Below are 27,653 nucleotides of genomic sequence, written 5' to 3'. Positions count from 1 at the left end.
ACAAATCTGGGATTGCCTGGGAGCAGCATCATCACTGGAGTCTGGGGAATGGAATGGGAAGCAGAGGATGAGCCAGCAGGGAGGTCAGCAAAGCTGAATTCCCTCCTGGACTTTATAATTAAAACTGAGATGGGTTTTGTCCTTGGGTAGAGCAGGATGCAGCCTGGCTGATTTTTGGTGCTTCCTACCCTTATCTCTTTCGTTTTCCAGGAGTGGTTTAAGGGAAAGTGCTGGGTCAGCTCAGTTTCCCTGGACTCATGAATTTGTATTGTAAATTAATCTCCCACATGAAGTCATTTGGGGAGGGAAAAATACTGGATTTTCCCCCATTCTGTTGAAACAGACCTTGGAGCTCTGAAAAAAAACCAAAAAACCAGGAGAATGATGGCCAAGCAAATGGACACCCAGCATCCATGGGCAAGCATCCAGAGTGGGATGTCACAGGCTTCATTTCCTCAGGAAATCAGGTCTCAAATTAAGGCTAATCAGAGTTAAAAACCACTGCAGTTCCCCCAGCCCAAACGATGTGCTCAGTATATTATACCCTCAACAGCAAAGCAGCATCTGCTCCATAAAATGAAGTGTGTGTGTCACCATATGCAGGCAGCATAATGTGGGCTCAAATTAAATAAAAACATTTCGGGCTATATGGTCCAATCTGCAATCTGGGCCCTGGGAAAGGCTGAGATTTACTCCAGAGTTCTCAGCAGGTGGCTGAAAAGCTGAGCCCAAACCAGGGCAAACTTGGGTTTTCATCAACAGAAGCTGCACTCTGCACTTTCCTCCCTCTGAGCCAAAATACTTCTGGAAATTCAGGAATTATTGGTCATGTCTTAAATTTTTTTTTTTTTTAATTTTTCTTTTCTTTTTAAGCTGTGGCCTTTTGCACCTTTCCACTACTTGGAAAATCTCCGAGGTGGCAGCAAATCCTGCTTTGCACCCAAGAGCTGCCCTCCAGAAATACCATGGAAACTCAGAGAGCTCAGCAAGCTCTCAGCCTCTTATCTGTGCACCACAAATAAAGAGGTAAATTCTGCTAAACCACTCGAGTCTCACCTTTCTCACCTCTTTTTTTTATTATTATTTTTTTTTCCCCCACTGAAATCTCTCCCAAGCAAGGGAGATGCTATTTTAGAAGAGATCAGGGGAGCTGAGCTGCACAGCCCAAATTCCCTGGGTGGCTCTGGGCTCTCTGAGGCTCTGCTGCTTCTGACCCTCCTTGACCCCATTTATTAAACAAAAATATGTGGATTCCTTCCCAAAAACCCGGGAATTCGCTGGTGGTGCTGTTAGGGAAGCAGAGTTTGTGGTGGTGATGATGATCCCTGTGTTCCTTCAGGGCTGCTGGGAAGATGCAAACCCTTTAAGAGCTGTTAATGTGGAATTCATTTCCTTTCCAATGGGCAAAAAAAACAACTTTAAATTGCCAGGCAGGGAGGGGATGTTTGCAGAGGAGCTGCCTCAGACAGGTCAGGTCTGCCTGGTGTGGGGTTTTATCTCTCTTGCTCAGGTCCTTGAATTATTTGGATAATGAAAAGCCCAGGAAAAGCAGAGTTCTGCTCTTCAGAAGCAGCAAAAACAAGATTTCCAGCTGTGAGGCTCGGACTGAAGCATTTGATGAGGGGGAAAAAAGCACAAGTGGAGCAGGAAGCAAAGGGAATCACAGCAGGGCCGGTGGAACTGGAATCTGGAAATCCAGGATGCACCTGGGAAGGGCTGGGATGGCACTGGGACACAAGGAGGGATCTGTGAGCACAAAAAAGGGGGAATTTGAGGGAGATGACAGGGAGAGGAGTGTGACAAATCTGTCCTGGGGCACTGGTGCTGGGAGCAGGGGGTGGCTGAGGCTTCCTGTGGCACAGGGAAAGGATTTGGCACTCCCAGAAATTCGGGATTCCCAGAAATCCTTGGCTGCAGTGCCAGGGCTGGGTGTCACCAAATTTGGGTGTCACCAAATCTGGGTGTCACCAAGGCTGAGTGTCACCAAATCTGGGTTTCAACAAAGCTGGGTTTCATTAAATCTGGGTTTCACCAAGGCTGATTCTCACCAAATCTGGATGTCACCAAGGCTGGGTGTCACCAAATCTAGTTTTCACCAAATCTGGGTGTCAGGATGGCTGGATGTCATCAAGAATGGGTGTCACCAAATCTGGATGTCACCAAAGCTGGGTTTCAACAAAGCTGATTGTCACCAAAGCTGGGTGTCAGCATGGCTGGGTGTCACCAAGGCTGATTGTCACCAAATCTGGGTTTCACCAAGGATGAGTGTCACCAAGTCTGGGTTTCAACAAAGCTGGGAGTCACTAAATCTGGGTGTCACCAAAGCTGGGTTCCATCAAATCTGGGTTTCACCAAGGCTGATTCTCACCAAATCTGGATGTCACCATGGCTGGGTGTCACCAAATCTAGTTTTCACCAAATCTGGGTGCCACCAAATTTGGGTGTCACCAAGACTGGGTTTCACCAAATCTGAGTGTCATCAAATCTTGGTGTTACCATGGCTGGATTTCACACAATCTGTATGTCACCAGTCTGGGTGTCACCAGTCTGTGTGTCACCCAGTCTGTATGTCACCCAATCTTTGTGTCACCAGGCTGTGTGTCACCCAATCTGGTTGTCACCCAGTCTGTGTGTCACCCAGTCTGTGTGTCACCAATCTGTGTGTCACCCAATCTGTGTGTCACCAGGCTGGGTGTCACCAGGCTGGGTGTCACCCAATCTGTGTGTCACCAGTCTGGTTGTCACCAGTCTGTGTGTCACCCAATCTGTGTGTCACCCAATCTGTGTGTCACCCAGTCTGGGTGTCACCAGTCTGTGTGTCACCCAATCTGTGTGTCATCAGTCTGTGTGTCACCAGGCTGTGTGTCACCCAATCTGGTTGTCACCCAATCTGTGTGTCACCCAATCTGTGTGTCACCAGTCTGTGTGTCACCAGGCTGTGTCACCCAATCTTTGTGTCACCAGGCTGTGTGTCACCCAATCTGTGTGTCACCAGTCTGTGTGTCACCAGTCTGTGTGTCACCCAATCTGGTTGTCACCCAATCTGTGTGTCACCAGTCTGGGTGTCACCAATCTGTGTGTCACCAGTCTGTGTGTCACCAGTCTGTGTGTCACCCAGTCTGGTTGTCACCCAATCTGTGTGTCACCAGTCTGGTTGTCACCAGTCTGTGTGTCACCAGGCTGTGTGTCACCAGGCTGTGTGTCACCAGTCTGGGTGTCACCAGTCTGGGTGTCACCCAGTCTGGTTGTCACCCAATCTGTGTGTCACCAATCTGGTTGTCACCCAGTCTGTGTGTCACCAGGCTGTGTGTCACCAGTCTGTGTGTCACCCAGTCTGTGTGTCACCCAGTCTGGTTGTCACCCAATCTGTGTGTCACCAGTCTGGGTGTCACCCAATCTGTGTGTCACCCAGTCTGTGTGTCACCAGTCTGGTTGTCACCCAATCTGTGTGTCACCCAATCTGTGTGTCACCAGTCTGTGTGTCACCAGTCTGGGTGTCACCAGTCTGTGTGTCACCCAATCTGTGTGTCACCAGTCTGTGTGTCACCAGTCTGGGTGTCACCAGTCTGGTTGTCACCCAGTCTGTGTGTCACCAGTCTGTGTGTCACCAGTCTGTGTGTCACCCAATCTGTCTGTCACCAGTCTGGGTGTCACCAGTCTGTGTGTCACCCAATCTGTCTGTCACCAGTCTGTGTGTCACCAGGCTGGGTGTCACCAGTCTGGGTGTCACCAGTCTGTGTGTCACCAATCTGTGTGTCAGCAGTCTGGGTGTCACCAGTCTGTGTGTCACCAGTCTGGGTGTCACCAGGCTCTGTGTCACCAATCTGTGTGTCACCAGTCTGTCTGTCACCAGTCTGTGTGTCACCAGGCTGTGTGTCACCCAATCTGTCTGTCACCAGGCTGGGTGTCACCAGTCTGGGTGTCACCAGGCTGTCTCGTTCACCCGCCCATCCTCCCCAGCAGCCTCTCCCTGTTCAGTGCAGCACTGACAGCTCCTGACCCGAGTCAGCCTGGCCAGGGTTGGTTTTTCCCCCTCCTTCAGCTCTGTTTTCCCCAGTTCCCTTCCTGCTCTTTGTCCCTGCACCTCATTTCCTCTCTTTTCCCTTTTCCCATTCCCTGTGCACCCTCCTGGATCCTGACCTGCTCTCCCTGAAGCTCGTGTGGATGGACTGAAGTCTGGCAGTGTCTGCTCCTCAGCTCCTGAGCAGGGAGGTGAAGAGCTGCACAGAGTGGGAGATGTTGGCTTTAAAAAAACACAAAACAAAAACCTTCCTGTGTTTCCAGATCTGTGTATGAACCTTGCTTTTCACCCCCATCCCCTCTGCCCTTTGGGGGCACTTTGAATTCCCAGTGCTGGGGGACTGGGTGAAAATGCACGGAGGTGGCTTTGACTCCAAACCAAGAGATCAGGTGATAGAAAAGGTGATAAATCCGTGGAATTTGCCTGAAATCAGCTGAAATTGCTGAATTTCAGGGTATGGGTGGATCCTGTGTCACCTTTGCCCTTCCCTGATGTCCCCTGCCCTTTTCTGCCATCCCCTGCCATCCTGTGATGTCCCCTGCCACATCCTGATGTCCCCTGCCATCCCCTGATGTCCCCTGCTACTTCCTGATGTCCCTTGCCCTTCTCTGCCATCCTGTGATGTCCCCTGCCACACTATGATGTCCCCTGGCACTCCCTGAGGTTCCCTGCCCTTCCCTGATGTCCCCTGCCCTTCTCTGCCATCCCTGCCACTCCTTGATGTCCCCTGCTGTCCCCTGCCCTTCCCTGATGTCCCCTGCCCTTCTCTGCCATCCCTGCCACTCCTTGATGTCCCCTGATGTCCCCTGCCCTTCCCTGATGTCCTCTGCCATCCCCTGCTGTCCCCTGCCCTTCCCTGATGTCCCCTGCCCTTCTCTGCCATCCCTGCCACTCCTTGATGTCCCCTGATGTCCCCTGCCCTTCCCTGATGTCCTCTGCCATCCCCTGCTGTCCCCTGCCCTTCCCTGATGTCCCCTGCCATCCCCTGCTGTCCATCCCTGGCAGCTGCTCCAGAGGACAGCAGGATCTGGAGAGCCCAGCCCTGGCCTCCATCTCATCCTATCCATCAAGAAGAGGAAGCAGATGTGGCTCTCTCTCCTCTCCTCCATCACACAGCAGGAATTCCATGGAAAAAACCCTCTCCTCTCATTTCTGGAGGAGCAGGGATGCAGCTCTGGGCAGGGCTCTGGTTTATCTGGTGCAGAGGGCACCGTGCCTTCAGCTGAGTTATTTCACAGCCTGATTATCCTCCCCTGAAGGAACAAAAAAACCACAAAAAACACAAACCAGGCCCTATTTCTACTCCAAACTGTGGACTCTTCCTTTCCCTTTTTTTTTTCTTTTTTTTTAAGAAGATAAAAGAACTTCATGTACAAAAAGCTTCCCCTGGGCAGCTCCTCCCAGCCCTCCCTTTTCCCAAAGAAAACCTGGAGCCTCTTTAGTGGCACTCCACGGGCAGAGGTTCTCCAGACCTTGAACTCCTTCCAAATTTCGAGGAGGAGTTTTTCAAAGTCTCAGGAAGACACCATGGGAATCAAAAGATCTGTGAGCTGTGCTCCCACTGGGTGATTTTTTTTTTTTTCCCCCTTTTATTTCTCTTGGTTTCTCTGATTTCTGTCCTGGGAGTGGAGCTCCCTGGGGCAGGCACCATGCAGGGCCTCCCCCTCTCCCAGTTCAATAATGAGGCTGTGGGTACTAATTCAGAAATACTTCAAAAGAAGATTAAATTAAACCAACTGCAGGCCTGATGCTTTTGCCCAAGCCACAAGGTCAATAAATCTGGATGTGTATAAAACCAAAGGAGGGGTTGGAAAAGAGATTCCCCTTTGGTGCCTTGGGAAAAATCCATTTCAGAATCTTGTGCAGAACAAGCTGGGGTTTCTTCTTCTTTGAAATCACCCTCCATGGGCACAGCAACTTCCAGGTGAAGCTGAGCTGGTTTTTTTTGTGTAAAATGAGCCCTCATTGCTGGGCTCTGCCTCTCTCCAATCTATTTTAAGCCCTGGGAGCTCCAGCTGCACCTGAGCTGCATCACATCGTGGCCCAGGGTTTCCAAGGTGCTTTAAACAGTGAAATTCCCCCAGAGCCACGTGGAACTCGCTGCTCCTCCTCCTCCCTCTGAATTTGGGATTTTTTTTGGCCCTGCTGTGATCCCTGCCGGGGGGAAGGTGGTGCCTGTGGCAATCAAACACCTCCTGAGGTGCCAGGGGAGGAGGAGTTCAAACCCTGCAGCTCCACTGATGCCTTTGGCCTCGTTGTGCTGCTCTGGATCAAGTCAAGAGGAGTTTGATGCTTTTTTTAAAAAATCCTCAGCTTTTATGGCTGAGAAGGGGATGGGGCTATTCTGAACTGCTAAACCCCTCCTAGGAGCACTGGGACAACTTTCCCTTAAATATCTGCTGATGGAAACACACAGAAAGCTTTTCCCAGTTTGTTCTCAGCTTTTGTCCCCACAGAGGCTCAGTCAATGCTGAAAATTTTCCAGTTCCTGCTGAATTCTGCTGATCCCAGAATTTGGAAAGCATCAGCTCATCCTCACACAGACCCCACGTCCTGCTCCTCTTCCAGGAGCTCAGGGTGAAGAAACCCTGGAGAAATCAAGGGGGAAAACCCTCTACTAACTGTGGCCAAGGAATTTCTGTTGTGTTATCAAATAATCACCAGGAGATGATCTCTGGAGCGCCACACACTAAAATATCCCATAATATTTATGAGGTCCTGGCTGAAAATGAGGTTTGGAAAGAGATTCAGGGAGAAAAGAGGGGAAGAAGCTGAGCCTGGAGGATGCTCAGAGACAACATCCCACATCCTCCTGCTACCTGCAGGTGCTGTGGGGCTGAGCCTGGGGCTGGGGGTTGGGGTTTGGGGTTTGGGGGGAGCAGATCCCTGGGGTTTGGGGTTTTGGGGGAGCAGATCCCGGGGGTTTGGGGTTTGGGGTTTTGGGGGGGAGCAGATCCCTGGGGTTTGGGGTTTGGCATTTGGGTTTGGGGGAGCAGATCCCTGGGGTTTGGGGTTTGGGGTTTGGGAGGAGCAGATCCCTGGGGTTTGTGGTTTGGGTTTGGGGGAGCAGATCTCTGAGGTTTGGGGTTTGGGGTTTGGGGGAGCAGATCCCTGGGGTTTGGGGTTTGGGAGGAGCAGATCTCTGGGGTTTGGGGTTTGGGGGGAGCAGATCCCTTGGGTTTGGGGTTTGGGGGAGCAGATCCCTGGGGTTTGGGGTTTGGGGTTTTGGGAGGAGCAGATCCCAGAGCATTGGGGTTTGGGTTTGGGGTTTGGGGGGAGCAGATCCCTGGGGTTTGGGGGTTGGGGGAGCAGATCCCTGGGGTTTGGGGTTTGGGGTTTTGGGAGGAGCAGATCCCTGGGGTTTGGGGTTTGGGGTTTGGGTTTGGGGACAGATCCCTGGGGTTTGGGGTTTTGGGAGGGAGAAGATCCCTGGGGTTTGGGTGGAGCAGATCCCTGGGGTTTGGGGTTTGGGTGGAGCAGATCCCTGGGGTTTGGGGTTTGGGTGAAGCAGATCCCTGGGGTTTGGGGTTTGGGGTTTGGGTTTGGGGGGAGCAGATCCCTGGGCACCAGAGGGATCCCCGGAGATCGGGGGAGCACAGGGAGGGGGTTAAGGATGGATTAATGATGGGATTAAGGATGGGATTAAGGATGGGATCAAGGAAGGGTTAAAGACGGGAATTAAGGAAAGGGTTAAGGGTGTTTTTAACCCCCTGCTCCCCGCGGGGTCCCCGCAGCCTCCCGCGCTCCCGCTCCTGCTTTTCCCCCTCTCCCTTTGCCGTGTTTAGTTAAATTTCCCCCGCCTCACTTGATGTCACATCCTGTTCCACAGCCATCCCCTGCTAGTAGCCAGCCCTACCAATTCCTTTCTTTTTCTTTTTTTTTTTTTTTTTTTTTTTAAATCCCCTGTCCTCTCCCCATCACCCCCCTTTTCCAGGCAAACTTTTGGCAATAGCAGAGATAATCGCTGCGTGCTCCGCTGAATTTCTCCTCGCTAATGTCTTTGGAGCAGGGGAGCCATTAAAAAAAAAAAAAAAAAAAAAAAATTAAATAAATTACCAGACAGCCAGCACCGAGAGCAGAGGAGAGAAACTGGGATCCCAATAAATATGCAAAGTGAAGGCTCTGCTGAGCAGATTTCTGGCATCGCTTCCCGAGGGTGCTGAGAACCACCCGCAAAATCAGGCTGGGGCTTTTTTTTTTGTTTTGTTTTCATTGATTTTTTTTTCATAGCGTTTCGTTACCTTTTTTTTTTTTTTTTTTTTTAATTTTTTTTTTTTTGGTCTATAAATTAAAATATTGATAAGAATAAAGGAGTGAGGAGGCAGCGAGGCTCGGGGACGGCGCAGGGGAGGCTCGCCCGGAGCTGATCTGTATGCGAGCTGCCTAGAACGGGCTGCGAGAGATGCAACCGGCAAGCAAGCTGCTGACCCTCTTCTTCCTCATCCTGATGGGCACAGAACTCACCCAAGTAGGTCCAGCTCTTCCTTTCCCCACTCCTCCTCCTCCTCCTCTCCCTTTTTCCCCAACGCCATTTTCTGAGAGCAGCGAATCTGGGATGCTGCACCTGCCGAGCCCCTTCCCCCGGGCATCACCTGTGCCAGCCCCACCTGGGCATCACCCGGGGTGGGGGTCCGGGCTGGGGGACCGGGGGTGGTGCAGAAGTTGGGGTGGCTGCCGGGGACACCTCTCCTGGTCGCACCCGGGCGTTGGGGCTGTCCCGGGTGTGTGCTGTCCCTCCTGCTCCTCGTCTGGGGGTGGCTGTGCTGCTTTGGGGTGACATTTAAATGTCCCTTGATGTTCCATCTGTGACAGCCTGCTGGGAGACGGGAGTAGATTATTTATCCCCCTTCTCTCCACTCCACCTGATTTGGTTTTTTTTAATTTTTTTTTGCCTGGATTTTCATGCTTTGCCTTCCCGTCCCAGCCCCTGTGCTGAGTGAGTCGTGGGGGGAGGAAAGGAGGCACCCAAAAACCATCTCTTGCAAGGAATTAAAACTCCATTTGACTTCTCGAGGGTGGCTGGGGAGAGGCAGGCAGGGTGGATTGCCTTTTGTTGGTTCGGTTTGTTGTTTTTTTTTTTTTCACCAACCGCTGAGGAAAGGAAGAAAAAAAGTAATTGCAAGAGGATGCTCTAGATTGTGGGGTTGATTGTGGTGCTGCCTGGAAGCACAAAAAAAAAAAAAAAAAAAAAAGGAAAGAAAGAAAGCAAAAGCAGCTATAAATAGGAGGGGAATGGAGGCTTCTTAGTGTAGGAGCAATTAGCAGCTGGGCTCTCATCCTGGATGTTTATGGAGATCATTTTTCCCTTTCTCCAGTGACAAAGCTCTCGCTGTCACTGCCCTGGTGCTGAAGTTTGAGCCGCTGGAGCCTTCTGGAGGATTTCTGCTGCCCCCAGCAAGGGGAGCAGGGAGCTGCTTAAACTGCAGAGAGGAGGGCTGAGCAGGAACGGGGGGCAGGGAGGCTGAGGGGTGAAGCAGAGGATGAGGATGGCGGGAGGAAGGAGGAGAGCCCATTGTGTGCGAGGATGCTGAGGCCGCGCATGCGCCGCGCTGGACAAAGAGCCTGGACCACCCGGGCAGGGCTGGCGGTGGCCACACGCCGGGGGTGCCGGGGATGTCACCTGGTGTCCCTGCAGCTGCACACAGCGGCTGGCCGCTGCCGCCCCCCGCTCGGCCTTGCCAGCGTGGCTCCGCTCCGGGAGGGTTTTCCAACATAAAACATGGAAAGAACAAAGGAAAAAACAAATCTGGCTGCTCCCTGCTCCCGCTGGGGCTGCAGCACCTCGACTTCGGCAGCAGCTTTGGGTGGGGTGGGCACGGGGAGCGCGGCTCTGGGCAGAGCCTGAGCCCCTGCTAAAGCCTGGCTTAGCTGAGCCGCCCTGCAGTGCCCACCTGTGCAGGTGTCCCCGCTCCATCCCTGCAGTGCCCACCTGCCCAGGTGTCCCCGCTCCAGCCCTGCAGTGCCCACCTGCCCAGGTGTCCCCGCTCCATCCCTGCAGTGCCCACCTGTGCAGGTGTCCGTGCTCCATCCCTGCCGTGCCCACCTGCCCAGGTGTCCCCGCTCCATCCCTGCAGTGCCCACCTGCCCAGGTGTCCCCGCTCCATCCCTGCAGTGCCCACCTGCCCAGGTGTCCCCGCTCCATCCCTGCAGTGCCCACCTGTGCAGGTGTCCGTGCTCCATCCCTGCCGTGCCCACCTGCCCAGGTGTCCCCGCTCCATCCCTGCAGTGCCCACCTGCCCAGGTGTCCCCGCTCCATCCCTGCAGTGCCCACCTGGGCAGGTGCCCCGCTCCATCCCTGCAGTGCCCACCTGCCCAGGTGTCCCCGCTCCATCCCTGCAGTGCCCACCTGGGCAGGTGACCCCGCTCCTGCCCTGCAGTGCCCACCTGTGCAGGTGACTCTGCCCCATCCCTGCAGTGCCCACCTGCCCAGGTGTCCCTGCTCCAGCCCTGCTGGCTCTCCTGGCACACAGATCTCCTCGCTCCGCGGTCCCCGTGCCCGATGCAGTCCCCGACCCTCCCTCCAGCCCCGCTCCGTGCGCTCCGGGCTGCGTTCCCTGCCAGGATCGTTCTCCGGGCCTGGGGCACCCCGTGCCCGGGGGGTGCAGGGGTGCAGGGGTGCAGGGGTGCAGGGGTGCTGGTTTGGGCAGCTCTCCCTGCTGCTGCAGGAGCTGCTGCTGTCCCCTCCTGTCCCTGGCCGCAGTGCCAGCCCCGGGGAGGGCAGGATGGGGGCTCTGAAATGGGGCTGGGGGTGCTGTGCTCGCTCTGGGGCAGCTCTCGGGGGGTCCTGCAGCATCCCGGTCCCCCAGGAGGGAGGAAGATGCAGGGGGCCCCTGGCTGAGGTGGGGGTGGTTTCAGCTGCCCCTAAACCCCCCGTTCTTTGCGCTGTGCCCCAAGGGCAGGGCTGGACCTGCACAGCGCTCTGGGATTTTCTCTCCCCGAGTTGCTTCGTGCCTTGCCCGAGCTCTGCACGCTCAGAACCACACCCCGCTGCTGGGGCAGGGTTTGGGGCGCTCTGGGCACCCCGGCTGGGCACTGAGCCCTGGGCTGGGCCTTCCCGGGTGAGGTGTGGGGGCTCCTGTCCCTGTCCTGGCTGTGGGGACACCCAGGGCAGCTCTCCTGCTGCCCCTGGAGGGGCAGAGCCAATTCTGCTCTGGGGGATCTGCCAGAGGGACAGCCGGGACTGTCAGCAGAGAGGGGCTGCTGTCTGTCTGTCTGTCCGTCTGTCTGCCTGTCCTCTTGGCCTTTTGCTGGGGTATTTCAGTGCAAACCTCCTCAAAGTTTCCTCAGGAGCTCTGGTGCTCCCACATCCAACAACCCCCCCCAGTAATTTTGGGAACCACACAGGAAGCCACACCTTCCTGGAGCAGGTGAAACATTTAGGGCTTCTGCAAGAGGGTTAAAAAAAAAAAAAAACAAACCTAAAAATATTAATTCTGTTAATTTCCCCATTGATTTTCCTAAAAGAAAAGGGAAGGGAGAGCCCTGCCAGGGCCCAGTGATGCCCAGCCCAGCTCCCTTCTGCCCATGGAGAACTTCCCAGTGCCCAATTTGGTGCCCAGGCTCTTCCTCCCCCTGCCAGGGAGACACGTGGAAAGGGGGCAGGATTAAGCTGCAAATCTGCAGCCTGGAACAGGAGGCAGCTGTCTCATAAACCAATTTGTGTCTCATCTCACTCACTTCAGCTCCAACCAATAAAAAAAGAGAGGTAATTTCCAGCCCTGGGTTGTATTTATTGCTGGAGTTATCAGTCCTTGTAATCAGTATTAGCACCATACGTAATACAAAACTAATTACTATCAGAGGGAATTAAAGAGAGGTGCTGGCAGAGGGGAAAGCTCCTTCTGGAGCTGGGAGGGGGAATTGTCACCTTTGCTGTGCTGTGCTGGAGCTGCCACCAAAGCTGGGACAGCCCAGGGGTGCCCATCTGGGATGTGTGGCTTTTTTGGGATACCTGAGGGGATGGCTCAGTCAGGCAGGGCGAGGTGGGCTTGGAGAAACAGAGACTCAGAGCTGTGCCTTGGTGCCAGCAAATCCCAAATGTGGGGCAGGAGCAGCTGAAAATCCTGATTTTCCTGTTTTTGTGGATTGTAGCTGATGGTTGTCACTGCTCTCCTGGAGCTGAGCCCTGCTCCCACCTCCAGCTGGAGTCCTGACCCTTTTTCCCTATTCAGAACCCTTTTTCCCTGCTCAGACCCTTTTTCCCTGCCCAGGATCCCCTTTCTCTGCTCAGGGACCATTTTTCTCTGCTCAGGACCCTTTTCTCTGCTCAGGATCCTTTTCTCTGCTCAGGGATCCTTTTCTCTGCTCAGGGATCCTTTTTCCCTGCTCAGAACCCTTTTCCCTGCTCAGAACCCCTTTATTCTGCTCAAGAACCCATTTTTCCCTGCTCAGGATCCTTTTTCTCTGCTCAGGACCATTTTTCCCTTCTCAGAACCCCTTTACTCTGCTCAGAACCCCTTTTCTCTATTCAGAACCCATTTTTCCCTGCTCAGGACCATTTTTCCTTGTTCAAGAACTCTTTCTTTCCTGCTCAGAACCCCTTTACTCTGCTCAAGAACCCTTTTCCCTGCTCAGGAACCCATTTTTCCCTGCTCAGGGATCCTTTTTCCCTGCTCAGGGACCATTTTTCCCTGCCCAGGGACCCTTTTTTCCCCTGCTCAGAACCTATTTTCCCTGCTCAGGAACCCATTTTTTCCTGCTCAGGGACCCCTTTTCTCTGCTCAGAACCCATTTTCTCTGCTCAAGACCTTTTTTCCCTGCTCAGGATCCTTTTTCTCTGCTCAGGACCATTTTTCACTGCTCAGGGACCCTTTCTTTCCTGCTCAGAACCCCTTTATTCTGCTCAAGAACCCTTTTCTCTGCTCAGGGACCCTTTTTCCCTGCTCAGAACCCCTTTACTCTGCTCAAGAACCCTTTTCCCTACTCAGGAACCCATTTTTCCCTGCTCAGGAACTCTTTTTCCCTGCTCAGGATCCTTTTTCTCTGCTCAGGACCATTTTTCTCTGCTCAGGGACCCTTTCTTTCCTGCTCAGAACCCCTTTATTCTGCTCAGGAACCCATTTTTCCCTGCTCAAGACCCTTTTTTCCCTGCCCAGGGACCCTTTTTTCCCCTGCTCAGAACCTATTTTCCCTGCTCAGGACCCCAGTCCTGTTCCCAGCCCACCCTCCCCATGCTGACAGGGGAACAATACTGGTCAGGAGCAGAGCTGTGTTTGCTAGAAAGCAGCACACAGAGCAATCCTCCCCTGGGAAGTCACCCTGGCACTGGAGGTGTGTGCCTGACCCAGGGAAATGTGCCAAAAAAAAAAAAAAAAAAAAAAAAAAAAAAAAATCCTCATCCCCACCAGAGCATCCAAAACCAGGAACCTGGGCTGGTTTGAAGGGGCTTTGCTTGGAAATCCTGAGCTTAATACAAGAGCAGCTTTAGCTAAAAACAGATTTAGGCACCTGAAGCCCCATGAAGGGGATGTTTCCCTCCAGAGCTGTTTCTCCCAGAGGAAAGGAGAGATTTCAGAGTGGTTTTCACACAGGACTAGGCAGTGTCCAGAGCTGGGAGCTCATTTTCCAGATCTCCTTGTGCTGCCTGATCCCAAAATGTCTCTGGAGTCAGCCCCAGTTTTCATACAGAGCTTTACCAGGAGCTGCCAGGGATCTCCTTCATCCTGGCCACTCTTTGAGCTCTTAAATTGCCTCTTTCTTTCCTCCCCTCACTTTTATTTTCTGCCTTCCCACGGTGAGAGGAAAACTTGCTCTGTGATGTGACAGCATCCATCTCCTGGAGTGAGGCTTGTGCAGGTGGTGGTGGCAAAAAAGTGACAAAAACCAGGCAAAAACCTCGTGATATTCGGAATTGTGACCCAAAAGTGAAGGAGAAAAGTGAGGCTGTGAGCTGCTGAGGGGCAGCAGGAGGCTGTGCAGGGCCCAGAGGGGATGGGGACAAAGGGTTGGCTCCCCCAGGACAGGCTGCAGGGATTTTGGGGTTTTTTTAATTGAGAGAGGGATGGGAAATCTCGTCCTTCTGGCCAGGGCAGAGCCCAGGCAGTCCCTGTGTGTGGGCTCAGAGCCCTCTGTGTGCCCAGCCCTGAGCATCAGCAGCCACAGGAGCTGTGTGGTGCAGGGGCACAGCCCCCAGCCTGGGGTTTAGGGGATTTCTGGGGTTCTCTCCTCCCCACAGCTCTCCTGTGTGCATCCCTGGCATCAACCAGGGATGCAGGAGGGATGGGAAGAGCCCGTCCATCAGGGAAATCTCAATCCAAGCTTGTGGGCAGGATCCCTGAAATTCCACAGCCAGACCCCAAAGCGTGCAGCCCATCCCACAGCTCGCCAGGGTGGGGAGGAGGAGCTGGGGAAAGCAGGATTTGGGCTGCCACACCCCACAGAGCAAATCCCCGAGCCCTGGGAGGGGCGCTGGGCTCATGGGGCAGCCAGCTCAGCTGGGCTGGTGTCACCGGGCTGGTGTCACCCGGGCTGGTGTCACCCGGGCTGTCCCCAACCCCCCGAGGTTTGGGGCTGTCACACCCGGCCGGGTGTGGTTTGCAGCATCGTGCAGAGGGAAGGAATTCCCTGTTTGGGGAAAACTCGGGAGCAGGAGGGGCTCGGGCACCTCGTGTCTGAGCCAGCCAGGAGAGGGAGACAGTGACCGCCGTGTCCCCGCGCTGCCACCCGGGACCGTCCCCGCCGCACACCCTGACCCTCCTTTAGGCGCAGGATTCTCCCAGCAGAGGAATTTTCCACCCAGCAGACCCTGCTTTTTATCTCCTTTTCTCTAGGAATGCAAAAGAAAAAAAAAAAAAAAAAATCTTTTGTTCCTCGAGCAGCTTTTTTTGCAGGAGAGGGATGGAGGGGACAATCCTGGAATTGGGGCACCCCCTGCTCTCGTGGGACAACAAAAAAAAAAATGACAGCAGCAGAGTTTTCTTGTTTTTTTTGTGCAGAAACCCCCAAGTGACCAGGAGGAAGGTGAGCTCCACCAGTTCAGGGGTTCCTGCAGATGTGGTGATTTTTAAGGATTTTCCTTTTTAAGGACCAGTATCCAGCTGTGCTCTGGGGAGCCCCATCAGGGAGTGGCTCAGCAGAGTTTCTTCCTGGCTGGTTTCATGCTGGTTTCTGTGCTGTGCTCCAGCAGGAGCAGAGGCAGGTGTCCCACATGGAATTAATTGGATTTTTGCTCAGTTTATTTATTTTTTAACCACGCTGGGCTTTTAAAACCAGGCAGATGATGAGGGTGAGGCATGTCAGCTGTGTCAGGCAGCGAGTGACAAAAGTCATTTTCCTGCCCCATGCACCTCATCCCACTGCAGCAAACAGCAATTCCTCCCTCTGCACTGCCCTGCACCCCAAAAAAAGGGAATCAGCAGCTCCTGGAGCCTCTTTTTCCATCAGATTTCTGCTTTGAGGCAGCTGGAATGGGTTCAGCTTCCATGGTCATGCCTTGGGGAAGGGTTGTGACCCCCTCCCTGCCCCTGGCAGGTTATTAATGCATTAAGAATTTTGTAAAAAGGTCTGGAAGAACGTTTTGATGTCCTTTCCTTAACTCCCTTAATCTTGGCAGCAACAAAAAAAAAGAAAAAAAAAAAACCAAAAAAGTGCTGCTTTTGATTCTTTCAGAAACACTGAAAGCAGGCGAAAAAGAAAGAAAGAAAATCCCCCAGGAATTCTCTTTTCCCCCCATTATTACAGGTACAGCTCCTCTTTCAACTGACATGAAGGGGTTTTCTCCAGGGAAGCAGAGCAGCTCTGCCTGCCTCCCCCTGCACAAACCCTGGGGAAGATTCCCAGGAATGGGCCCTTAGCAGGGACCTGTGGCTGCTGCTCCTCTCCCTCTGCTTTGCTGTTTGGAGCTTTTACCACTGGGAGGGAATGTGAATGAAATCACCTGCTGGGAAATGAGGTTTTAGCCCAGGTGGGATGCAGGGCAAGGCACAGGAGAGGGTTTTTAACCCACCAAATCCAGAACAAGGCACAGGAGAGATTCTTATTTAAATACTGGAGCATCCATAGGGCTAGTTCCCATGTATGTGTCTGGAGCAGACAAATGTGAGGGATAAACTCCACTGACAAATTCCCAAATGAACCTGGGGATGGTTTGTTGTTTGATGCTGAGCACAGCAGCAGCACCTGGGAGAGCAGGGAGCTGCAATTCCTCTAAAAGGTGGAAGCCATTCAAGGTTTTTCTGTTCCTGCCCTGATCCTGAAGCAGCAGCTGGGTGTGACCCCACAGATCCCCCCCTGCAGTTTTGCTGAGGAAGGAATTTGGATGCCTGGGCTGGGAGGAGCTGATTCCACGCAGTGGGAGCAGTTTGTGCCATCCCAGACAGGACAAAGTGTGGGATCCTGAGGGCAGCAGGGTTCCCTGCCAGGTTCCTGCAGCTGGATTGGAGCTGGGCAGGGATGGGGAGCAAGGGAAGGGATGGGATTTGAGCTGCCAGTGCCCTGCTGTGCCACGGGTTTGTCACAGGTTCGGGATGTGCCCTGGCAGCAGCTCCTGCTCAAACCCATCTCCACTTCTCCACCTGCTGGAGCTGCTGAATGTGCTCTACCGCAGAGATCCCTGCAGGAACAGCTCCTCTGTCCTGTCCTGCTCCCTCTGCCCAGCCTGGCTGAGCTGGGATGATCCCACACCCCAGTGAGGGACAAGCCCTGGGGAGGTGGGACAGGCCAGCTCAGCAGCTTTTGCGTTTTGGGGCTTGCTGCTGGGATGTGCTCTGCACATCACCTGGGTGCTGGATGTGATGGGTCAAGGTTTTGGGGCAGCAAAACCTCCAGAGCATGGGGACAGCAGCTGTGGAGGGGTCAGCTCTGGGGCTGGGCTGACCCCAGGGGGAATGTGGTGGCTCCCAGGGCCAGGCCAGGCTCTCCTGCACCCATGGCAGGGTCGGGGCTGTGCCACAGAGCCGGGGATGGCACTGCTGTCCCCTGGACAGGGACAGGGATTCATTCCTGCGTGCTTTGCACAGGGAGTTCCAAGCTGTGGAGTTCTGCTGGTCTGAGATTTTGGCTCTGAAGTCACGGGGGCAGTTCTGCAAATGGCTTGGGGACACCTGAGTGACACCCCAGGCTGGCTGGACAGACTGTGTGTGCCCTTTGCATCCCTGGGCAGGGATTCCCTGCGCTGGGAATGAGGCGGGAGCCGGGACGGGGCGGGCAGGGCTGGCAGCCCCGCGCTGAGGAGCTGCGGTGGTGGCAGGAGGTGACAGTGGGGAGTGCGGGATGCTCTGACAGCCCGCGGGGGCCTGGCGACCACCGGGGACACTCAGGGGTCCCAGCCCGCGGCTCAGTGCGGGAGGGGTGCGGTCCTTGCGGGTGGCACCGCGTGAACTGCTCCGGCGGCTTGGTGCTGGCACGGCCGCTATCACCGCTGTGTCACCGCTGTGTCACCGCTGTGTCACCGCTGTGACCCCGCTGTGTGACCACTGTGACCCCGCTGTGTCACCGCTGTGTCACCGCTGTGTGACCACTGTGACCCCGCTGTGTCCCGGGTCCATCCCCGCTCTATCCCCGCTCCATCCCCGCTCCATCCCGCTCCATCCCCGCGCTGTCCCCGCTCCATCCCAGCTCCGTCCCCGCTCCATCCCCGCTCCATCCTGCTCCATCCCCGCTCTGTCCCCGCTCCGTCCCCGCTCTGTCCCCGCTCCATCCCCGCTCTATCCCCGCTCTGTCCCCGCTCTGTCCCCGCTCTGTCCCCGCTCCATCCCCGCTCTGTCCCCGCTCCATCCCCGCTCCATCCCCGTTCCATCCCCGCTCCATCCCCGCTCTGTCCCCGCTCTGTCCCCGCTCTGTCCCCGCTCCATCCCCGCTCCATCCCCGCTCCATCCCCGCTCCATCCCCGCTCCGTCCCCGCTCCATCCCCGCTCTATCCCCGCTCTGTCCCCGCTCCATCCCCGCTCTATCCCCGCTCTGTCCCCGCTCTATCCCCGCTCCATCCCCGCTCCGTCCCCGCTCTATCCCCGCTCGTTCCCGGATTTGTCCCCGCTCTATCCCCGCTCTGTCCCCGCTCCATCCCCGCTCCATCCCCGCTCCATCCCCGCTCCATCCCCGCTCCATCCCCGCTCTATCCCCGCTCTATCCCCGCTCTGTCCCCGCTCCATCCCCGCTCTATCCCCGCTCCGTCCCCGCTCCGTCCCCGCTCCATCCCCGCTCTATCCCCGCTCCGTCCCCGCTCCATCCCCGCTCCATCCCCGCTCCATCCCCGCTCCATCCCCGCTGTCCCCGCTCCATCCCCGCTCTATCCCCGCTCCATCCCCGCTCTATTCCCGCTCCATCCCCGCTCTGTCCCCGCTCCATCCCCGCTCCATCCCCGCTCCATCCCCGCTCTATCCCCACTCCATCCCCACTCTATCCCCGCTCTGTCCCCGCTCTATCCCCGCTCTATCCCCGCTCTGTCCCCGCTCCATCCCCGCTCCATCCCCGCTCTGTCCCCGCTCTATCCCCGCTCTTTCCCCGCTCTGTCCCCGCTCCATCCCCGCTCCATCCCCGCTCTGTCCCCGCTCTATCCCCGCTCTATCCCCGCTCGATCCCCGCTCTGTCCCCGCTCTATCCCCGCTCTATCCCCGCTCCATCCCCGCTCCCCGCTCTATCCCCGCTCTGTCCCCGCTCTATCCCCGCTCTATCCCCGCTCTGTCCCCGCTCTATCCCCGCTCTGTCCCCGCTCCATCCCCGCTCCCCGCTCTGTCCCCGCTCTGTCCCCGCTCTATCCCCGCTCTATCCCCGCTCTGTCCCCGCTCTGTCCCCGCCGTGTCCCCGCGGTCACCGAGCGCTCCCGGCCCGCAGCGCCGCCCGCAGCCGCCAGAGGGCGACACAGCGCCGCAGCGGGGGAGCCGCGCCCCCCAAAATCCTTCAGCCTCCCCAAAATCCCTTACACCCCCCAAAATCCCTTACATTACCTCCCCCAAATCCCTTCCACCTCATCCCCAAAATCCTCCCACCTCCCCCAAATCCCTTCCACCTCCCCAAACTGCTTCCACTTCCTCCCCCAATTTCCCCCCTTCCTCATTCCTCTCCCCCATCCAATTTATCTCCTAAAATCTTCTTCCCTGTCCCCAAACCTTTCTCTCCCTTCTCCACGCCTGTTTGCTTCTGCTCAGTCTCTCCTCCTCTCTCCAATTATTTTCTTTCACCCCAAACCTTTTCTCCCTAATTCTTTTACCTCTCCACAAACCTCTTCACCGGAAACCTTTTATCCCCAATTCTTCCCCCTCTCCGCAAACCTTTTCTCCCCAAATCTTTTCTCCCCATATCTTTTTTTTTTTCTCTCCTTCCCTCCACTTCCCTGTCCCCAAATCTTTTCTCCCCATAATTTCTTCTTCTTCCCTTCACTCCTCTTTCCCAAGATCTTTTACACCCAAGACCTTTTATTTGGAGACCTTATCTCTCCAAATCTTTTCTCCACCAATCTTTTTTCTCCCTCCTTCCATCTCTCCACTCCCCTTTCCCCAGACCACTCCTCCCACTCTCTTCTCCCTAAACCTTTCCTCCCCTCCCTCCCTCCCTGCGCTCCCCCCATCCCCAGACCTCCCTCCCCGCACTCCGCTGTCCCCTCCCTCTCGCTCTCTCGCCCACCGCAGTGTCCCCGGCTGGGCTGGGCGCTCCCCGCCCCTCTCCGGTGCCGCCTCCTGCAGCCGCTCGCTCCGGCTGGGGCGCGCCCGGCGGCGGCGGGCGAGGGACCCGCTCGGTTCGGGCGCAGCGGGCACAGCGCCGGGCAGGGCGGCGGGGAGGAGGAAGAGGAGGAGGAGGAGGAGGAGGAGGAGGATGGGCCGGCGGCGAGCGGCGGCGGCGGCCGGGCGGCTGGCGCAGCCCGAACCCAGCGGCATGGAGCCCGGCGCCGGTGCAGAATGAAGGGTGCCTGCCGCCCCCCCCGCAGACATGTCTGTGCCTTTACTCAAGATTGGAGTCGTCCTCAGCACCATGGCCATGATCACCAACTGGATGTCGCAGACGCTGCCCTCCCTCGTGGGGCTCAACACCACCAAACTCACGGCGGCCACGGGCGGCACCTTGGACCGCAGCACGGGAGTAAGTGCGGGAGGGGCGGCGGGGCACGGGGAGGGATGCCCGGAGCATCCCGGAGCATCCAGGAACATCCCAGGTTCCTGAAGCATCCCCGGCTCCCGGAGCATCCCAGTCTCTTGGAGCATCCCAGGCTCCTGGAGCATCCCAGGTTCCTGGAGTATCTCCGCATCTCGGAGCATCCCAAGCTCCTGGAGCATCCCGGAGCGTCCCCGAGCATCCCAGAGCATCCCAGAGCATCCCCGCTTCCCGCATCCCGGAGCATCCCCGCATCCCGAGCATCTCAAGCTCCCGGAGCATCCCCGGCTCCCGGAGCATCCCAGTCTCTTGGAGCATCCCAGGTTCCTGGAGTATCTCCGCATCTCGGAGCATCCCCGCTTCCCGCATCCCGGAGCATCTCAAGCTCCCGGAGCATCCCAGGTTTCCGGAGCATCCCCGCGGTCGCTCGCCGCCGCCGCCCTGTCCCTCCCCGCCCGCCTGTCCCCCTCTCCTTGCCCAGCTGTCCCCGTGGCCAGCAGGGTCCCCCCTGCCGGAGCCGCAGCGCCCCGGGAGGGGCAGGATCGCGGCCGAGTGTCCCCGCGGAGCTGCGGGAGCGGGGATGGGGCGGGGATGGGGACAGGGTGCTGGCAGGAGCTGGGGTGACGGTGCAGGGAGCATCTCTCCCTCTCCCCTCTCCTCGTTCGTGCCTGGGGGAGACTCGGGTGCCCCCCGCAGCCAAAGGGATGCGAAGTTTCCCTGGTGGCCGCTCGGAAGCCGCGGGGAGAGCGGCTGCGGGTCCCGGGAGGTTCCTGCGCTGCGATGGAGACGGAGCCGGGAAACCGCCCTGTCCCTGCTCTGCCGGGGGGCTCGGGAATTCATTCCAGTCCGTCTGTCTGTCTGCCCTGAGTTGGAAAATCGGGCACCTTTCTCCAGCAGGCTGCACGCCTCTGCTGCAGCTCTGCTCTGCCCAGACTATTCCGTGTAGTGCTTGTGCTGCTGAGTGAATGAAGCTGGCATTTATTTTATTTTTTTTTTCCGCGTTGTCAGGGTTTATGAGATCCATTTATTACTATTTTTTTTTTCCCCGGTTGGTTTAGCCAGAGAATCCAATTGCGCGTCTGCCTGGGCATGTCTGTCAACGTGGGCATTTGCAAGGTGATTTGTTCTGGAGTGAGGCGGTGGAAAGAACATTTCCACTTCTGCCTGGGGACGCCTTCAAAGTGCTCCGAGGCTGGGTTGGGATTAAATAATGGATTATGCCGTGAGATCAAAGGAAAATTAAGATCCCGAGGGGGATGTGCTGTCCTGGACCGCATCCCATCCCTGCTGGAATTCTGCACTGAGGGAGGGAAGCGGCTGTTCGGGGAGCTCCTGGCGCCCGGGGGATCTGCAGGGAAAAGGGAACTGTGGCTCAGAAAAGGAGTGAAAAGCGGTGTCCGCGCACTCGGCTGAGCCGAGCTCAGCGCCCGGCAGGAGCCTGTCCCTCCCCGCGGGCTCGGCTCGTCCCTGTCCCCACGCTAAGGACACTGTGTCACCACAGCAGCGCTCGGGGTCCCTGCCCCGATGTGCTCAGCACCCGGAATTCTCACAGTTCTGCCTTTCCACGTGTCCACGCTTCCCCACTTGTGTTACCTTCCCCTTTTCAGCTCTTGCTCTCCCTCCCAGACCTTTCTTTGATTCGTCCCCAATCCACATTTTTGCATTCCAAGTGAATTTTTGCCGGCTGGGCTCTCGGAGGAACCTCCAGCACATCCATCCTGCTCCCTGCACCCCTCCAGCTCCCACAGCCCTGCCAGGCTGTTTAATTAACCCTTAATTAACTAACCCATCTCTCCCCGTGTTAACCAGGTGTTGCCTACCAACCCAGAGGAAAGCTGGCAGGTGTACAGCTCTGCCCAGGACAGCGAGGGACGTTGTATATGCACAGTGGTGGCACCTCAGCAGACGATGTGCTCGCGTGATGCCAGGACAAAGCAGCTGAGACAACTCCTAGAAAAGGTAAATCTGGCCCCTTCTGGCAGAAATGGTTTGGTTTGGGGTAAAAATCTCAGCTGAGCCTTGCTTTTTAAGGGAAGACCCCTTGGGGTGGCTTTTCCGTGCTGTGTGTGCAGCTGCAGGCAGGAGGAGAAATCTACTAAGTGTTTTCTGAGAGGAAAAGCTGCCCTAAGGTCGAGGGAAAAGTGCTGAGATCAAAGCACCAATATTGAACCATATCTCTAAAAAAAAAAAAAAAAAAAAAAAATTTAAAAATAAAATTAAAAAATCCCCTTTTTTCATTGTGTTGGCACAAGCAGTTTCAAAGCAGACTCAGCAACAGGAGAGAGAATTAAAAGCCCAAAGCCAAGCTTTGCTAGGCAAGGTGGCATTAAAAAGGTCAAGTAAAACCCTGCAAGCTGTCACCAGCAGGTAGCACACAGATGACACTCAGTGGTTTTCTTCCTAACGTTGACATCCTCTTGATTAGTTTTTAATAGTCTGCTGTCCAAAAAGATCAAAGAATCTCATTAGGGAAACATCCCAAATAACAAGAAATTTTCCAGATAATAGATTTCAGTGAAGAAATGCTGTTTCATGTGAAATTGTGCTCTCCACTTGCAAATATGAGCTGGCTCCAGTGCTGGATATATAATTAAACCCCATCCCCTAATGCTATATTGGCCTGTGCCGTGCATGACAAAAGAATTTTCATCCTGCTGCTTTGGGGGAAGCTGCTGTATTAATTCCCTCTAACAATATTAAACCTCCACTTTCCTGATTTCCCCATGTGCTGAGGACAATAAAGGCAGCCAGGAAACATTCAGCCCTAAAACAATTCTTTGGGTTGTCAGAAGCTGCTAAAAATAATCCCAACTCAAGCTTTTCCTTCTTGCAGCAATAATGCCCTGGGTGCATTTGCTCCTGAGATGCAGCAGGATTTATGAACAGCTCACAGGTGCTCCCAGAACTCTCCATCCACTCTAAACAATCAGGATTTGACCCAATGCCCTCTGCTGATGGGCAGGAGTTGGGGATGGGAGAGCTGGGATAACAGCAGGAGGGTGGAAGTGCTCAGTGGGGTTTTTTTTTAATGCAGCTCTCTGGCTGCCAATGGGTAAAAAGTGAGGGAGGAGCAGGATCTCTGGGCATGTGTTGTGGGATATGTTACCTGCCTGCTAATCTGGCTGCATCTCACTCCCACGCTAACCTAAATGAAAAACCCCAAAATAAGGAACAGGCTCTTAGTGCCAGACATCTGATCTTGATGGAGGCTGAACTCATAATCCCTGGAGGTGAAAACAACTGCAGAGCACAGCTCCCAGCTTCCCAGGAAGGATTTCAATCCTGAAAACCTCCTTCCCTCAGCTGGCATTCTAACCCTGCCTTTGTGATGGGGGAAAAAAAATTTCAGCTCCTGCTTTCTCCCTGGCAGCAGAGGAAGCAGCACAATGTGTCAAGGAGGGGATTGAGCTTGGATTTTCCAAGGAGCAGGTGTGGAATTTATGTATGGAAATGATGAGGTGTGCACACAAAGCAATTACAGCCTCTCCAGGGCAGATCTCCATGCAGAATCTGTTGGAATGTTGAGGTTCAGAGCTGCCAGCCTCCCATGTTTGTGAGGATCTGGGTAGGGACTGCAGCTCCCGTGGCTGGAGAGGAGGGCTGGGCAGCCTGGCAGGTGAAGGAGGGGAGGGAGGGCAGGCACAGAGTGTTCAGCCCAGGTTTGGCTCTCTGAGCTCATCCTTGGCTGGGCCACGCCGAGTCCTTGCAGCCTCACACGTGGCAGGTGCTGAGTGCAGACCTTGGACTGCACCCAGACCAAGACATCACCTCAGTCCTGCTCGTCATCACATTCTGCTTGATCTCCAGACAGAGCTTTATTTATTTGTTTATTTGTCCTGGCCCTGTTAGCAGGGACAACTTCCTCCTCTGATGGTGAAACCATTTCTGGTTTCCTGCCAATCCTTCCTCTCAGCCAGTGCTGATTTCCAGATTTAATTTTTTTTTTGTTCCTCTGATGATCACTCCCAGGTGTGGATAGGGGGACATCACAGCCATCAGTGCTTCCTTCAAACCTTATCTGATGAGCTCTACACACCCTGAACCATCAGCTGAGTCCATTTCTCTGCTGATTTTTCCCCTTGAAAATCTCCCTCAAGATTCCTCTTGCTGTTGCTGCATCACTTTGTGCAGCTCAAACCCCAAAGCTGGGCTCAGAACAGCCTTTTAGGAGCTGGCAGGAAAAGCTGATCCACAGGGAAGCTTGAGCAGGTTTTAAACCATAGCTTTGACCTTATAAACCTCACTGAGGTCACCAGGCCAGTATTGACTCCCTGCTACTCTGCTTTAATTGTGAATCAGCTCATCAAACAGGATGACAAGAGCAGCACTGCAAGCTTCATTTGTATTAATTTCCTATTTCAACTGCTAAAAATAACTCTTTTCCCCCAGACAGCCCCAGGTATCTGTCTCACATTATCTCGGTGAAAATGAGGTTTCAGGCTGAGAGAGGAGGCAGAAAAGGCATTTCCAGGCAATGTTTGAGGGCTGCAGCTGATGGATGGAGCTGAGGGAATTTAAGAGGCACTATCCTTGGGCCTGAGTTCATTAGAGCACTTCTGAACATGCTTCAGCCTGAGCTCCAACAGGCTCATTGAAACCTAATCATGTGCCAAAGCTCTTCTGCTGGATCAAGGGCATAATATGCTAATGAGGGGAAACGAGCAGATCCTCAGCTGCTGGAGCACAGGGGCTGTCAGGGATCCCACATCATTCCCTGCAAATCTGGCCTGGATCTGGCCTGATGGAAAACAGGCAACAAATACCCACCCTGGGCTTGTAAAATCCACCCCAGAATAGCACAGCTGCTAATTTTAGGCATCTCTGTGCAGAGGCACGTGAGGAGGTTATTTTCCTGTGCCTCAGGGAGGAGCAGAAACACTGCAGAGGTGTTTGAGGGCAGCAGCCTGAGCGAGATGCTGAGAGCAGAGCATCTCTCCCTCCCCACCCCCAAGAAAGAGCCCCCCAAAATCCCACCCAGCAGACTCAGATATTGGTCTGCCGTCACAGAAATGCTCTTTCCTGACTATTTGCAGCCAGGGTTAGGCACTAGTGGAATAAATGGGATTAATTTTGCATGAGCCCTACGAGTCATCCCTCTGTCTGCTCCTTGGAACAATTCTGCTGCTGCTCTCCAAGGATAGCTGGAGAACTGGGATAAAAGGAGCTTGGCAGCCCAGTCAGGCTTGTCTAAAGCTTCCCTTCTCCTGCCTCAGGGCACAGAGAGGGCTTCAAACTCCTCCACACCAGCCCAGGTGAATTAACACCCACTGAGAGCTCACATTCCCTGCGGGAGGCACAGCTTAATGGGAGCTGACCAGGCTGAGCTCAGGTTTGCTCTTTTCTCCTCCAGACCTTGTTCTGCACTTCCCTGCTCCTCACACCTCCCTGGGCAGGTCCTGGAAGGGGTCAGGGTGGTTCTGAGGCTCAGAGACTGCAAATGGCTTCACCTTTGCTGAGGAGCAGTTGTACAGAACTCTCCAAAGGCTGCTGGCCTTTGCCATACAGGTCATCCACACATTTTTAGTAGGTCCCTGTGATAGTTCCAGTGCCATCCTGCATGAGCAGAGGGCTTTGGGATGGTTTTTCCAAGCTGGAGCTCCCACAGTTGCCATTTGTGGCACAGGTGTCCTGCCATGCCCTCGCTCTGCCACTCCAGGTAAGTCCCAGATCCTCACAGTGGGATTTGCCAGAGGAAATGTGGCACCTGCACCACTCCTTCCTTCCTTCCTGGTATCCTTCTGGATATCCTGGATATCCTGGATATCTGGATAATCCTGGAATCCTTTCTTCCTTCCTGGAATCCTTTCTTCCTTCCTGGTATCCTTCCTTCCTTTCCTTCCTTCCTGGAATCCATCCTTCTTGGAATCCATCCTTCCTTCCTTCCTTCCTTCCTGGAATCCTTCCTTCCTGGAATCCTTCCTTCCTTTCCTTCCTTTCCTTCCTTCCTGGAATCCATCCTGGAATTCTTCCTGGAATCCATCCTTCCTTCCTTCCTTTCCTTCCTTCCTTCCTTTCTGGAATCCTTCCTGGAATCCATCCTTCCTTTCCTTCCTTTCCTTCCTTTCCTTCCTTTCCTTCCTTTCCTTCCTTTCCTTCCTTCCTTCCTTCCTTCCTTCCTTCCTTCCTTCCTTCCTTCCTTTCCTTCCTTTCCTTCCTTTCCTTCCTTCCTGGAATCCATCCTGGAATTCTTCCTGGAATCCATCCTTCCTTCCTTCCTTTCCTTCCTTCCTTCCTTTCTGGAATCCTTCCTGGAATCCATCCTTCCTTTCCTTCCTTTCCTTCCTTCCTTCCTTCCTTCCTTCCTTCCTTCCTTCCTTCCTTCCTTCCTTCCTTCCTTCCTTCCTTCCTTCCTTCCTTCCTTCCTTCCTTCCTTCCTTCCTTCCTTCCTTCCTTCCTTCCTTCCTTCCTTCCTTTCCTTCCTTTCCTTCCTTCCTGGAATCCTTCCTGGAATCCTCCCTGCCGTCCCCGTCCCAGCCTGGCTGTGGTGAGGACAGGGGCAGGAGGGGCTGTGCCATGGGGACAGGCTGGCTGGGTTTGTCTCGGTGCTGGCTGTGAGCAGGCTGGAGCCCGCCTGGCTGTCCCCAGGGTCGCAGCAGGGCGGTGGCACTGCGGGGTGGCACTGCGGGGTGGCACTGCGGGGTGACACTGCGGGGTGGCACTGCGGGGTGACGGAGCAGCACAGCCGTGGGCTGAGCGCTGCCGTCAGGGCTGTGCTCCCCTGTGCCAGCCTGCGAGCAGCAGGGAATGTCTCCATCGATCAGAGGGCAGCCAGCCTTCAAAACCAGGCCGAGCCCGGCCGGCGCTTCCCGCCCCTCCTCGCACTCGCCCTCTCGCTGCCAGCCCAGCCCAGCTCCTTGCACCATTCCCTGCTCCGGATGGCTCGGGGTGGGAGCAGCTCTGGCAGCTGAACCTGCTGGCCAGGAGGGCTCTGCTGGGGTTCTGGCCATCCCTGGGGCTCCCCAGCTCCACATCCCCTCCCTGGCTCCAAATACCCTCCCCAGCTCCAGGATGCCCTCCCCAGTTCCAGAATACCCTCCCCTGGCTCCAGGATCCCCTCCCCAGCTCCAGGATGCCCTCCTGACTCCAGGATACTCTCCCTGGCTCCAGGATGCCCTCCCTGGCTCCAGGATGCCCTCCCTGGCATCAGGATACCCTCCCTGGCTTCAGGATACCCTCCCCGGCTTCAGGGTACCCTCCCCAGCTCCAGGATGCCCTCCTGACTCCAGGATACTCTCCCTGGCTCCAGGATGCCCTTCCTGGCATCAGGATACCCTCCTCAGCTCCAGATACCCTCCCCAGCTCCAGGATGCCCTCCCCAGTTCCAGATATCCTCCCCAGTTCCAGATATCCTCCCCAGTTCCAGATATCCTCCCCAGCTCCAGAATACCCTCCCCTGGGTCCAGGATCCCCTCCCCAGCTCCAGGATACCCCCTCTGACTCCAGGATACCCTCCCTGCCTCCAGAATCCCCTCCTGGCTCCAGGATGCCCTCCCCAGCTCCAGGATCCCCTCCCCAGCTCCAGAATCCCCTCCTGGCTCCAGGATGCCCTCCCCAGCTCCAGGATGCCCTCCCCAGCTCCAGAATCCCCTCCTGGCTCCAGGATGCCCTC

At 55.4% G+C, this 27,653-nt stretch overlaps 1 protein-coding gene across 2 annotated transcripts in view; it reads left to right on the top strand.

Moving 5' to 3' along the window:
- Positions 1-7,937: 7,937 nt before the first annotated feature.
- Positions 7,938-27,653, top strand: part of OLFM1 (olfactomedin 1) — a 33,348-nt gene continuing 13,632 nt past the window's right edge. The window contains exons 1-2 of one of the 2 annotated variants that reach the window (XM_056505296.1): positions 7,938-8,489; positions 21,854-22,003. In XM_056505296.1, the coding sequence (XP_056361271.1) occupies positions 8,424-8,489; positions 21,854-22,003 (216 nt within the window). In that variant the 5' untranslated portion in view covers positions 7,938-8,423. Of the gene's footprint in view, positions 8,490-19,531; positions 20,033-21,853; positions 22,004-27,653 lie in introns of those variants that run through there. The other variant, XM_056505295.1, reaches the window with a different exon arrangement.

The sequence above is a fragment of the Oenanthe melanoleuca genome, chromosome 17 (genome assembly GCF_029582105.1).
Source record: "Oenanthe melanoleuca isolate GR-GAL-2019-014 chromosome 17, OMel1.0, whole genome shotgun sequence".
In the NCBI taxonomy this organism is placed as follows: domain Eukaryota; kingdom Metazoa; phylum Chordata; class Aves; order Passeriformes; family Muscicapidae; genus Oenanthe; species Oenanthe melanoleuca.
The sequence above is the reverse complement of the archived record's forward strand: the minus strand, read 5'-3'. Positions and strand labels throughout refer to the sequence as shown.